General features: G+C 37.4%; 1 protein-coding gene across 4 annotated transcripts in view; it reads left to right on the top strand.

Annotated features, from left to right (window-relative positions):
- OPA1 (OPA1 mitochondrial dynamin like GTPase) overlaps positions 1 to 14,321 on the top strand; it is a 92,972-nt gene that overhangs the window by 47,588 nt on the left and 31,063 nt on the right. For all 4 annotated transcript variants that reach the window (XM_079766576.1, XM_079766578.1, XM_079766577.1 and 1 more), the window contains 4 exons: positions 6,496 to 6,661; positions 8,686 to 8,838; positions 11,903 to 12,011; positions 12,476 to 12,555. In XM_079766576.1, the coding sequence (XP_079622702.1) occupies positions 6,496 to 6,661; positions 8,686 to 8,838; positions 11,903 to 12,011; positions 12,476 to 12,555 (508 nt within the window). The remainder of the gene's footprint in view (positions 1 to 6,495; positions 6,662 to 8,685; positions 8,839 to 11,902; positions 12,012 to 12,475; positions 12,556 to 14,321) is intronic.

Here is a 14,321-nt window from a genome sequence, read left to right on the forward strand (position 1 = left end):
GTTCCCTAAGTGGCCCTCAGAGGCCCTGCATGACCTGGCCCCGGCTGCCTTTTCACCCTCTTCCACTCTGCCCTTTATTTGAGGACTCGAATGCCCTGGCTGCCTTGCAGTTAGTTCTTCAGGCAGCTCTATAGTCTTTTAAAATCTGATGCTTGAGGCTTTTTTTTTTTCACCTTTAATATGTTTTGTACAAATCACTTTTCAAATTGAATCCTATTTGAAATTTTTCTTAAATAGCAAGTAAATACATCCTTTTGAAAAATACTCATGCAAGTCTTTCAAGGCAAACTATCACCTTCAACTTATGCTTTGTGTAAATTTGGGTGTTCTTAAATTTGTTGGAGTGGGGCACTGTAACCAAAGTGGGTTCTATATACCTCAAGTAAGCTATGTCTAAATAGCCCTGAGATTTTTACAGTCATCTGTTAATTATCAAATTCCTGGTGCATATCTTATCTTTCTAACGAAGTCTGTAGTATCTTAAAGAATTTATCACTCTTGGAGCAGAACTATTCTTACTGTCATGCATTACAGATAGTTTCTGTATCTCTTCTGTTTGCTCAGTTCAAGATTATCAAAATTGACCCTACATAGTAGTGTCCAGTCCTTGAGTTTGAATTCAATATTACTAGTTTCCCCATCCTGGGGACCTTTCTTCCTCAGTAGTGAACACTTTTCTCTCTTTAAGCAGTCAAAATTTACCCGTTTTAATCTCCCCTTATTAAAAAAATTTTTTTGATCTATACTTATTGATTAACTAGTAGCCTATTTGCAGGAAAAATCCTGCAAGCGGCCGCTGCGGCCGCATGCGCGGCCGCTGCCACCCGCCCCGCCCTGCCCCGCCCCGCCCGGGCTTTCCCTCTGGCAGCCATCTTGCTTTCTGCTTTTCCTCCCTCTTCCTTCTAAGTTGTCTTCAGTCTTCACTCCTCCCTCCCTCAGCGTATGCAAATTAACCGCCATCTTTGTTGGGTAAATTGCATACTCGCCCTGATTGGCTGGTGGGCGTGGCTTTGGCGTAGCGAGGGTGCGGTCAATTTGCATATTACTATTTTATTAGGTAGGATTATATACAACACAACTTATCTTTGTTAATCTTTGTATTTTAAGCCAGTTCTATGGCTTTATATAAGCCAATTCATTTTTTTAAGTTATACGAGAGCTATATGTGCATGTATGTGTGTATGTACACAGGGAATGAATATAATACTACTCATACTAGGTTGTATGAGGATAATGAACATTTGTAAACTGTAATAGCTAATAATGCCATTTATGGCAGAAAAATATGGTGTTTCTATAAATTCCTGGCATCATCAAATGGCATGGTTGGTTTTGTTTGAGCAGAGCAAGTCTGTAATCAAAGTCTTGTAATGCAAGAAAACAAGCCTTGATGGTAAATCTCATTTATTTAACACACAGGTGGCTGAGGAGAATTGTGCAGGGACAGGAAGCCTGCATTGCCAGATTGCCTGTTGAGAAGGCAAGGGAGAGAGCTGGGACAGCTGGCTGCTAGACATTTATTCTGTGTGCTGCTGGAGCAGATGATTTTGTATATTTTCATCATTTTTTTCCAGGCACTATAGCTTAACACAAATATAGATCAAAATAACAGCTCCTAATTTTAACTGTTCATACCACATTGAATTCACCTGCAATGTACCCCAAACATTTTTTAAAAATATATTTTATTGATTTCAGAGAGGAAGAGAGAGGGAAAGAGAGATAGAAACATCAATGATGAGAGAGATTCATTGATCGATCGGCTGCTTCTAGAACGCCTCCTACTGGGGATCAAGCCCGCAACTTGGGCATGTGCCCTTGACTGGAATTGAACCTTGGACCCTTCAGTCCACAGGCTGACATTCTATCCACTGATCCAAACCAGCTAGGGCTGTACCCCACACATTTTATGTTTGTGACATATTGATGTCTTAGGTAGTATCTTTTTGCTGCATAATGCCTTATGTGATATTTTAGAACGTGTGCTTAAGATGCTTATAATTATTTAAGTCACAGGACTGTTTGATCTATATATGTGCTCTGGAAGTAGTGTTATAAGCATTTTGTGTCCTAAAATGATTGTTTGTTATTCACTTACAGACATACTACGATACTTTAATTATATTTTAAGAAAGTTATTGGGGGTTTAGGCTTGACATATGTGCATTATAGTGAGAAATGGGCTCTCAACATTTTCACACAATATACCTGATCATCAGGAATCGATTACTGACATTAAGCTGGAGATATTGGTATATCATTAACATTATGTGACCATCATCATAGATTTTTTTTTTCCATATGTCATTTGGAAGAATAGCTGGCTGGATTTATAGAAACACACTTTTTAAAAGAGATGATACCATGGTATGGATACAATTTTTGCTGAAGGGCATTAAGTTTATTTTGTTGAAGTTAGAAGAATGAAAGGAAATGGGAATGCACAGTTGAGTCCTCTAACTCAAATTTAAGGAATCAAAAAAGATTTCTGATATAATCTGAGATGTAAAGGTGGTAGGTAAAGGCAGTTTGTGACAGGGATATTGCAGAACCAGGAGGTGAAAGCAAGAAAGGTGAAGCAGGTAGCTGAAGACGGTCACCCCTAGTTTTAGCATAGAAAGAGGAAGGAGGAGGGAGATAAACAGTAAGTATAAGCAAGACATAGATTATTCTGGGCCTTACAAGCCAAGTTCAGAAGACTGGAATTTATCCTATGAGCAGTGAAGGCCATTGAGGAAGTTTAGGTCAGATTTGCGTTTTAGAAAGATCTTTGTGGTTGAGAAAATGGAATACAAGTGGAGAAAATTATAAGCAAGGAGGCAGTTGTTGAAATAATCTAGACAAGACATCATAGTGGATTGAGCTTGAATGGTGGTTGTGCAAGTGGAGAAGTGGAGACATTCTGAGATATTTAATAGGTTACCTAGAAGATAGAATTGATAGGATTTAGTGATTGAATGTAAAAGTAATAGAGAAGAGGAGTCAATTAAACAGCGAGTACAGTGACATCCAGTAATTACTTTGTTAGGTATCTATGGAAATGAAGATAAATTTGACAAAGATGAACACATAAGAATCTTTACCATGGTTTTGTTTATAAGTGTAAAAAAATTGAAGTGTAAAAAAACTTGTTCACTATTTGGAGTCATGTAATATTTGATGTATCCATAGATGGATTACTATAGAACCATTGAAAAATATAGGATGTTGACATGGAAAACTGTATGATGTACTTTTAAGTTTAAAAAAGTATTTATAAAGCAGTATGTGTAATTATCTACTTGTGTAAATACACATGTACACAAGCATTAACTTTTTAAAATGATAACTTAAGCTGTAAATAGTGGTTGTCTACTGAAAGAGGAATTGTGGAGGAGTGTTTACTTTTTCTGTGTTGGTTGAAATTAGTATATGGAATAAGTCCTCTGCATTAAAAAAAAAATCCATTTTGAAAATTTATTAAATTAAAATCGAGAGTAGGGAAAGTTCCTGGAGATAAAGAGGGTAGTAAATCCTATATAATAAAAGGCTAATATGCAAATCAACCAAACGGCTGAACGACTGGTAGCTATGATGCGCACTGACCACCAGGGGGCAGATGCTCAACGCAGGAGCTGCCCCCTGGTGGTCAGTGTGCTCCCATAGGGGGAGTGCCGCTCAGCCAGAAGCCAGGATCACGGCTGGCGAACACAGCAGCCTAAGCCATCAGTCGGACATCCCGTGAGGGCTCCTGGACTGCAAGAGGATGCAGGCCAGACTGAGGGACCCACCCTCAGTGCATGAATTCCATGCACTGGGCCTCTAGTATGACTATAATGTGAGTTGTATTTTGTATATTTGTGGGATTTATCCTGTATGTTGGCAAAACTTAGTATAAAGAAGTCACATGGAACATATGCTGGGAAAAGTGGTCGATGTAAGTAGGGATACAAGTAAGCATAGTGGATGGTATGAGGCTGTGTTTTTTTACATGAGAATTGGGGACGAATGGTCCAGAAGAGAAAGGGTGGGGGGAGGAAAACATAACTTCTGCTTCCTAACTCTGAAGCACAATCAACTAATTAATGAGCAGCTTCCACTCAGCAGAATTTGAGGATGATTACTGTCCATAGGAAGAGTCAAGAAAGGTTTGAAGATGCAAGGAAAAGGGAAAGAGTGAGAATGTAAAATGATTTGTTTGTTATGGAACAGAGTCTTGCATCACAATAAATCACAATAAAAATTACTGTAATGGAGGGAGCAGAGGAGTCTAGACAGCTGACAGCAGCTTTGTGACAAAAGAGCCAGTGGCAGGGGGGAAGGGGAGGGCGAGGGGGAGGGGGGAGGGGGAAGAAACAGTGAGGCTTGGGTCGGATAGGTGACATAGCTACCCAGGGTGGGTTGGAAAGCAGCAGGCTCCATTGAGAAAGTGACTTTAGGCTTGTGAGGATTTGGTGGTCTGAATTTTTGCTATGATCTCCTTGAAACGGTGTCTGGGATGTAGATTCCTGACCCAGAAATTGCTGGGAAGAAATAACAGACCTGGTCTGTTCTGAGGCAGGAGCAGCAGAAAGCTCTAGCAGTCAGAAGCTCAATCATGATCTTTTGTTTATTTTTCAGAAATTTTCTTGAGTTTGTGTTTAAAATGGTATGTGAATAGGGAGGCCCTGACAAGCTTCTTTTCTTCAGCTTGCTTCTAACATTCTAACATTATTTGTCATGAACAGCATGACTAAATTGACTTGGTCCTCTGGTCCTCATTTGTGTATCTTCTCCTCATATTCTTTTTTTTTTTTTTTTCTTTAATTGTATTGATTTCAGAGAGGTAGCGATGGAAAGAAACATCAGTGATCAGAGAGAATCATAGATTGGCTGTTTCTTGCACATCCCCCACTGGGGATTGAGCCTGCAACCCAGGCATGTGCCCTGACCTGGAATCAAACCATGAGCTCCTGGTTCATAGGTCGCCACTCAACCACAGAGCCATACTGGCCAGGCCTCATATTCTTTTTTTTACCTCAAAGTTAACAGGAGAAAACCACCAGCTAAGCTCACTGACTCAGTAAACTCAGTTTTACACAAAATATTAAGTGTGAGTAGTCTCGGATAAGAGGGAGTGTCGACCCAAGAAAATGAAGCTTGGCTTTTAGACAGCTGGGATATCTGTTTTTACTACTCTCAGCTTTGTGTCTGCATCCTAGAGGTTGAGGTTACTTTTACGACAGACCACTTGATAAGCGGAATGTTTTTGTATATTACATATTTTAGTAGTATATAGTAGAAATTAGTTTGGAAGAAATTAAATAAATATTTGCTTGAGATTTCAGGGTTTTTTTCTTGATAGAAATATTTGACAGTAGTGGGGTGAAGGCATATGCTGGGAGGTGGGAGCGGCCGGGAAGAGGTCAATGGGGGAAAAAGGAGACTCATGTAATACTTTTAAACAATAAAGAAATTAAAATAAATAAAAATAAAATATTAAAAAAAAGGAAAGAAATAGTTGTCTTTTTCTTATTTAGAGATCTGTGTTCATGTAAAATATCTTTTAAGGCAGAATTTTCTACTTGATTATGTATCTTTTGTATCTATTGTTTCTTTAATCATGAAGTGTGGAACAATATTACCTAGCAATATTCCATAACATCTCTGTGCTTCATGTTGTGATCTGATAAATTGTTCAAATTATACCAAGTTTTCAGACTTGGACTCCAGTTCACAGTCAATATGCATAATGTATATATTAATATTAGGCAAATAAGCCAATGAAAATATACTTAGAATTATTAGTCATTAGGGAAATACAAATTCAAATCACAATGAGATACTACTATAAATCTATTAAAATGACTGACATTAAAAGAACTAATCATACCAAGTGTTGGCAAGATGTAGAGTTCTCATACTCTGTTGGTGGAAATGTAAAATGGTCCGACCATTTTGGAAAACAGTTTGGCATTATCTTAAAAAGTTAAATATGTAATTACCATATGAATCGCCATTCCACTTACAGAATATTTGCTCAAGAGGAACAAAAGCGTATGTCCATGCAAAGACTTGTACAGGAATGTTTATCTCAGCTTTATTTGTAATGGACAAAAACTGGAAACAACCCAAATGGCCGTCTGCAAGTGAATGGATAAACAGGTTCATGTGATGGAATATTACTCATCAGTAAAAAGGAGTGAACTATTGTTATACGTGCATAGATAAATCTCAAAATAATTATGCTGAGTGAAAAAGACAAGAGTACAAGCTGTATGAATGCATTTATATAAAATTATGGGAAATGTAAACTAATCTGTAGTGACAAAAAACAGATCCAGTGGTGACAACTTTTGGGGGTGATGGCTAGTTCATTATCTTGATTGTTGTGATGCACAGATGTGTACATATGTCAACACTTTAAATATGTGCAATTTATTGTAAGTTAATGATAACTGCGATAAAGCTGTTTTTAACAACTTAATATTATATTTAAATTGGGTGTTCTTGAAATGTTTTCTTTTTAAATTCCAGGGAGGAAATCCTTCAGCAGTCTTTGTGGGAAAGAGTGTCAACTCATGTGATTGAAAACATCTATCTTCCAGCTGCACAGACCATGAATTCAGGGACTTTTAATACCACAGTGGACATCAAGCTCAAACAGTGGACTGATAAACAGCTTCCTAATAAAGCAGTAGAGGTTAGGATATAATTTAATTAAATGGGTAAGAAGCATTATCTGAAGGGAGTAGGAGCTGTGAATTTTAAATTTTATTCCCATCACAGCCACTATCTTTCTTTTTGTTTTTATACTCCATTTATTCTTTATTCCTCATATCTGTGTTGGGATTAACCTTAATGCTGCTACCAGTTACTACTGTTATAAATCTTTACTAATTGGTATGGTGTTGGTCTGAGGGTATTATTGTTTTCCTCCCCAAAGATAGCATCTAACAGAACTGCCAAAATTTGCAAATATTTCAAATGTGATTTTTAACTTCTTTTGTGGATAAAGATTCCATAAGGAAAATATTTCATGGATAAAACATTTCATGTCTTGATTTTCTGCAAGACTCAGTTATACTTAATTCTTTAGTTTGGATCTTGCCAGAAGGTTAGACCAGAAGTTATAAGAAAGTGCCTTAAAAATTTTGCATTTCTGTTACCCTACCACTTACTAACTGTGTGATCCTTGGGCTAGTAGCTTAAGGTTTCTGATTCCTCATCTATAAAAATAGGGGTGTAATGTTGCCTACCTCACAGATTGTTACAAGGAATAAATGAGTTAATGTATGTAAAATACTTAGACAGTACCTGGCCCATAGTAAGTGTTAAGTAAATGCCAGTGCTGTTATGATGGCGATGATGATGACCGCCATTCACCGTGATCAGCCATGCATATCACTCTGAAGCACAATTGTTCCAGCTAAGAGTTAGTGCTTCCGGTGCTTCTGTTTGAGGATGCTCACGAAATTAGAATCAGTGTTAAAAATAATTTTGTTTTTCATACCTACCTTAGAAACAAAATGTCAGTTTCTGATTATTCAGGTGTATTTTACCCCTTTCCTATCCTGTTCCAGATCTAGCTTCTTCACCGCTGTTCTGTTTCCTTACGCCTCCCTTTCTAAGAACTCTTGTGGTCATACCACCCCAGCTATGTGCTGCTGACCCCTGCCCAGTTCTCTGCACATTCACCCCTGATAATTGGCGCTGCTGCCACCACTTCACTAGCTGTCCTCACTACCGACCCTGGTGTTTTTCTGGGCCCTGTCTCATGATAGGATATTTTTATATCCTACGGTTCAAGCAGTGGAAGTGGTCATAGAAATGGATATTTTTATATCCTACGGTTCAAGCAGTGGAAGTGGTCATAGAAATGGATATTTTTATATCCTACGGTTCAAGCAGTGGAAGTGGTCATAGAAATGGCAATGATTCTGTCTCCTGCCGGCTCTGCCCCTTCACCCCTGGGTGTGGTAAAAGATGTGGATCTGGTGAAGGTCAGGAAACATTGTTTTTAATACTTCACTGTGTATTTTTGTACAGCCACCTTTCTTTATGCCATAATTTCTTAATGTTTGAAATGAAGAGGGCTAAATATAAAATGCCATTTTGACACTGCTCTTCCTTTCACTATTCATGTAATTAGGAGGTAGCCATGATACAAAGCTGTATAATATTCAGCTATGTTTGAAAGTATTGATGCATTGCTTTCGTAAAGGCAAAAATGTGAAGACTATTTAAACTTTTTGCAGTGTGGAAAAAGCAGGCAAACTCGGGTGTTGTAGAGAATGAAGTGAACTAAGCCTGGTAGTTGGCTAGAGTGCCCACTTCATCTAAGGGGGCAGCTCCTATCCGCTCTGGCAGGTAGTGTCAGGAGAGAATGTGGGTATGGTGTTGTCACATTTTTCCAGAGAGGCTGGAAATGGAGATTTGTATATGAAGTCTCTCGATTTTTAAATATTAGATACTGATTTTTAAAAAAACTTAAAGCACTGTGTATGTCTATCACACATGCCAGGAATTCAAATCTATCCCACCAGCTGCCAGTGTAAGATGTCTAGGCCAGAGTTTATATTTGTTGATGGTTTTCTTAATGCGGTTTCAAATGTCTTTTCTGATAAGCTGATTTATCACATCTGACTTAAGTTCATGTATGTATTTTTCATGTTATACATTAAATAAAAGTATGTAGTATAACTTTTTTCTTTTAAATAATTCTAGGTTGCTTGGGAGACACTACAGGAAGAATTTTCCCGCTTCATGACAGAACCAAAAGGAAAAGAGCATGATGACATATTTGATAAACTGAAAGAGGCTGTTAAGGAAGAAAGTATCAAACGCCACAAGTGGAATGACTTTGCAGAGGATAGTTTGGTATGTTGTTTGTATATTAGGGTGTCAGCCTCATATGTTTATATAGTTTCTCAAATTGGTACTTTTATAAGAAACGTTTTATGTGACTAAATTAGATTCTGAATTTAAAATAATGAAGGAAAGAAATAGATTTACAATCTGTAATTGACCCTTTGACATTTCTCTGCCCTTCTGTAATTGCCTTCTATTATTTCTTGCTTGGTTATCATTTTAGAAAAAAAAAAAGCAAACTTCTCAGTAAACAGGCTTCTATAAACTTCAACAAGTTGTCATCCATTAGCCTGAACTAATAGAGGTTAGCTGCTTCTCAATTTACTTTCTGGTAAGGAGTTAGATGCATTAATTTTCAGTGGATTTGAGTCATAAAATGTTAGACTCCTAAATCATAATGCTAACTACCATGTGTTGAATGCTTACCAGAAACTGCTGTGTATTTTGTAAGCATTCTTTTATTCTGTTCTTTTTATTTTTTCAGAGACTAAACCAACTTTATTTTATAAGTATTACTGAAAGCCAAATATCATTTGATACTATAAATGAAGCTGCTATAAATCTAATCTTGCATCCTAACTATACATAGGGTCAAAAGCAAAAGAAAAAAATGTTCAATACAGTTCAAAAGTCCCTATCAGGTCTCTGGTGTCAGCCTTAAATGGTCTGGTTTCCTATAACCATCAAAAAAACCACCACAGCCCCTACCAACTCCTCTCCCCAGTGTCCTCAAACCTGTGTGTGTGAATCATCAGGCTATATGAAAGAGACAGACCTGCTCAATAACACAAGGTCGGTTTTACATGTAGACAAGGAGGTTTAATACAAAGCAAGTATTTTACACAAATGTTCAATCAGTGGAAAGTACTGAAATTTGGACATGTTAAGAAAGGAAGCACCAAGGTTTTAAGCTGCCTGAATATTTTATTAGAAAGGAAGAAATTGTTTTCTTTTTCTCCTCCCTCCTGTTTCTGGAATGCTGCTGAAGAGCACGTGTGTGTCTGAGAAGAGTTGGCACTGTGGTGCGGTGGGGTCTCTACACACAGTGTGTGGTCAGTGAGCTTCTTCATAATTCTCCAGTCTGGAGACCCTGACTTTCTATTTCTACTAAGAGTACAAAGTTGAAGGACAGGAAAGTCAAAAGGGTTCAGTATAAAATATATCCCCAATGAATTTGTCAAACATTAGGAAAGTTTCCAGATGTAAAAAATGCTTTTAATCTGTATTAATAATTTCTCATACAGTATATTTACTGCAGTCTGAAAAATCTGTAAATATTTACTGTAATTCAGTGGGAACTCAATGGGAGGAACCTGGAAGAAGGAAAACCATGATTCAAATTAGTCACAGAGTTTCCTTTGCGCACAACAGCACCTGTTCCAGTGAACAGCACTTGCCAGCTGGGCTGCTCTGTTCACCAGCATTTGGATCAAATGAGTCATGTAATGCAGGTAGTAAACAGGAAATAAAACAAACTCCCTGATTAAAAAAAAGAAATAGAAAGAACCAGGAATATTTAGAAGTGGTTATAAAATAAAATATGTATTGAAATATGAGGGAACAGTGTAGACCAGAGCTGTTAAGGTAAGGTTTGGCATTGGCATTTTAATTCTTCAGGCTTCTGGTCATTGTTACCAGGTGTAGTATAAATTCAGTGAATTATCGGTGTGGCATTACGACTTGAAATGGTCAGAATTCTTTCAGTTCACTAAGTTGAAAGTTGTTTAATAATGAAATTCTTACCGTACTCTTCCCTTTCCTCCAGCTCCATTTCTGCTCTGCTCTCCCTGGGCCTGGGCCGGCGCCTGGGCCTGATCACTGTCTGCATCTCCTGTGATCACAATGCTTTTCTCAATTCTTGTTTCAGAGAGTCCGCCTTTTATAGTCTTGGTGATGTGTGTGATTGTTGTTGTCGATACGGAATCAGATGTGATGGTTGTGCAGTCAGTAACATGCCCAAGTTACCAGCAGCCCTGCCATCAATCTGGGGAGACTTCAATGTGATGGTTTTGGTCAAAGTTTAGGCAATAGGGACTTCCTTGGTGGAGATTTCTGTCCTTTGTGAGGCATCAGAAATTGTTACCATCTCTGTCTTTACCACCGGTGGCTCTGAGCAACACATAATTTGTGACAAACATCAGTGTCACCATGAGATACCTCTCTGTTAACTTTATGTTGCTCATCTTGCTTTATAGCACCTTCGTGAACACTCTCTCTGCAGATCTCTTTGGGGCAACTACATATTCCTGGATCACTGTTTCTGCCTACACTGGCTCCTCACTTCACCACCTGAAAAATCTTTTGTTATATGTAACCGTCTCCTCACCATAATCAAACCTTAGTAAGCACCTACTCTGCTCAGACAGTTATGAGAGGCACTGTTGAAACAGTCTTCCAGGAAAATGCATATCTGACTGTGGGCTGATTGTAATTATAATTTTTTGGAATAAATATTTATCTTCATATTTGAAAACTGTATTTATTCTTGTTAGCTGCCTTACTAAGACTGGCTTTCTGAGGGAATAGTGCCATTTTCATTCATTCATTCAACAATTACAAAATAACTAGTTTTTTTATGATAAATAATATTTGCTTGTGATTGTTTAGACCTTTTAAGCTTCCCTCCATTACATTTTTCAATGCTGTTACCAGTGAGATAATGGTTATTATTTTTATCCTCTCTTTTTTGAAAATGCTAACACATAGGTCATATGACAAAAAGGAGAGGTAGAGATGATCTGAATCATTAACTCCTAAATACTAGGGTTCTAGGTGTTAGGTTTTATGTTATTAAATGTGTACTATGCCCCTCTCCAGCCCCCCACAATGATCTTAGAGATGGTCAGCTCATTTAATTTGGGCTAGGAAAAATTCTCCACTGTTGTTTTTTTAGACAGAAAGCTGACAAATAGGCAGATACTAGGACCTCCAGCATTTGTGGGGAAGGTACATGCTTTATGTCATTTTAGAAACATCAGTTATTTTGGATATTTGCTAAGCTGTCAATTTGAATAAAATTACTGAATGATAAGACACAATCATATTGGCTGTTTTTCTTCCCTTGTTATTTCAGAGGGTTATTCAACATAACGCTTTAGAAGACCGGTCCATATCTGATAAGCAGCAGTGGGACGCAGCTATTTACTTCATGGAAGAGGCTCTTCAGGCTCGTCTCAAGGATAGTAAGTAGGGACAGGGGTTATGGAGTTTTGAGTAGTTTCTGATGAAGGAATCATCCAACTTCAGAGAACATTTGTAATTTTTTAAAAATTAATATTTCAAGGTCTTTGTTATTAATACTGTAGTTGAAGATTATTTGTGGGATTTTTTTTTAGTGGACTGCTTAGTTACTACTAAAAATATTAAGTAAATTAGACACAAATACTGATCATCTAAAAAGCTGTATTCAAACTATTATAGTGTTTGCTGCTATACTTATGAGAACTTTACAATGAATTGTACTTTTCATTGGTTGTAAACATATATAATTAAATTATTTCTTATATATGTACCCTATCAATCATATAACATTTTCTTATATCACTTTGAAGTGGTTACGAAAGCAATAATATTATTAGTTGTAATTTCTGTGCTTGGTAAATGATAAAATTCATGATGAATTAAAATTTTTCTTTCAATCTTTTAGCTGAAAATGCAATTGAAAACATGGTGGGTCCAGATTGGAAAAAGAGGTGGCTATATTGGAAGAATCGGACCCAAGAACAGGTGAAAACAAACAAATCTCTGCCCTTATGATGATATAATTTTGGTTATTTTAGTTCAGGCAATAAAATGTAACCTATGCTTGCGTCTGCACCAGTCTTAATAATTTCAAATGTTTATGTCAGCCTTTCTAAAATATAAAATCTTTAGAATAAACAGTAAACTATGAATGCAAGTTTTTTATAAGTAGCTGTGTTATTAAAAGAAAGAGTAGATGAAGCATATCCCTTTGTGATTGATTGCTTTGTTCATTTCAATTCCCTATTTGAGGTAAATTGAAGATTATAGTTATGAAGAAAGGAAAAGAATGTCAAAGGTTTCAGAGGATGTAGAATGAATATGATTAGAATAAGAAATATAATGACTTTTTTAACCTTATTCTATTATATTATCTCTGGATTTTTTTTTATTAGTTGTCTATTCAAATTACTATATTCTTTTACTTTTTTGCTCCTATGTTCACAAAATAAGTATAAAAATTCAGACAGGAATCAGGCAGAACTATAGAATTCATTTATTTACATTTAATGAGCACTTCAGAAGAACAAACTGGTAAAGACAAGTATAGATAACTTTACCAATGAGTAAAAGAGGGAAAATGGGTAAATTATTAAGTATCCAAACCCCACCCTTTTTATTCCTTCCTTATTGTTGTGGTTTCTTTTCCTATCTAGCATTCAGTCTTACCCCACTGTCTCATTCTTGTTCATTCCTTAAATAAATGAGTGTAAATAGAATATAGAATTAGAACATGAATTAAGTCAGTAATGAATCAGGAAAAGAGGTGGCATGTAACCCACTTTCTTGTTCCTGAATCCCTGTGATTAGAGAAGGAAGATGAAGATACCTATCAGATGTGAGTCCCAATTTGTCTTAAAATAGTGAAGGGACAGTTCCTCTTTTTTCTGGGGTGAATTTGAGAGGCAAGGAGTCATTAAGAGACTAAAGAGAAGCTGAAGAGGTGGTCAGAGTGCCTGGTTGGATGATGCCTGTGTTCAGGGTGCATCAGTCTTCTCTGTGTGCACATGGACTGAGAGGGGGGTCTGTCGGAAAAGAAGCCCTGGGGGACCATCAGAGGTTTCTGACTTTGAGATGGGGGGTGGATGGGGAAGAGAGGGTATTGACTGGAGAAAAACAGGTGTAAGGCAAATAAACACCAAACAAAAACAGTGTCTGACCTTCAAGTCCTAGTGAAATAGGCCTAGAGTCTCCAGAACAATTAACGCAGCAACTTGTGGTAAATATGCTTTGGCCAAACACTCTTAGAGAGAAATGATTCCTGTATGTAAGTTTGTGGTTTTTTTCTCAGGAACTTCAACCCATAGGGAATCTCTGCAAGAGAAGCAGAGGAATTAGTTTTAAGGGCAGTGCCAAGGATCTGCAATCCAGAGAAAGAATATAGAAACCCTTCAGAGAAGAGGGTTTCAGGGCAGCAGGTGTAGGACTCAGGGTGACTTTAGAACAAAGGCCATAATTTAAAGTGTAGAGGGGAGGGGCGTCAGAATCACCTGGGAGGTGTTTGTGTATGTTTGTTTATTCTTTCAAAACAAAGCCTCCTGTCAGACTCCTGTCAAGTTCTCCTCTAATCTTGCTAACCTAAACCTCCCACTCCCACATTAAAAACGCTGTTCTGGACCTCATACCTGGAAATTACGGTGAGAAACATTAGAAAGGAGATTAATAATATCTCTGGGCCTCACATTGCAAGTTTAAGGCAGCTGTGTATAATCCTTTGTCTTTTTGAGTGACCAGATTTAGCAGGAAAAGAA

This window comes from Cnephaeus nilssonii, assembly GCF_951640355.1.
Source record: "Cnephaeus nilssonii genome assembly, chromosome: 3".
Classification (NCBI taxonomy): Eukaryota; Metazoa; Chordata; class Mammalia; order Chiroptera; family Vespertilionidae; genus Cnephaeus; species Cnephaeus nilssonii.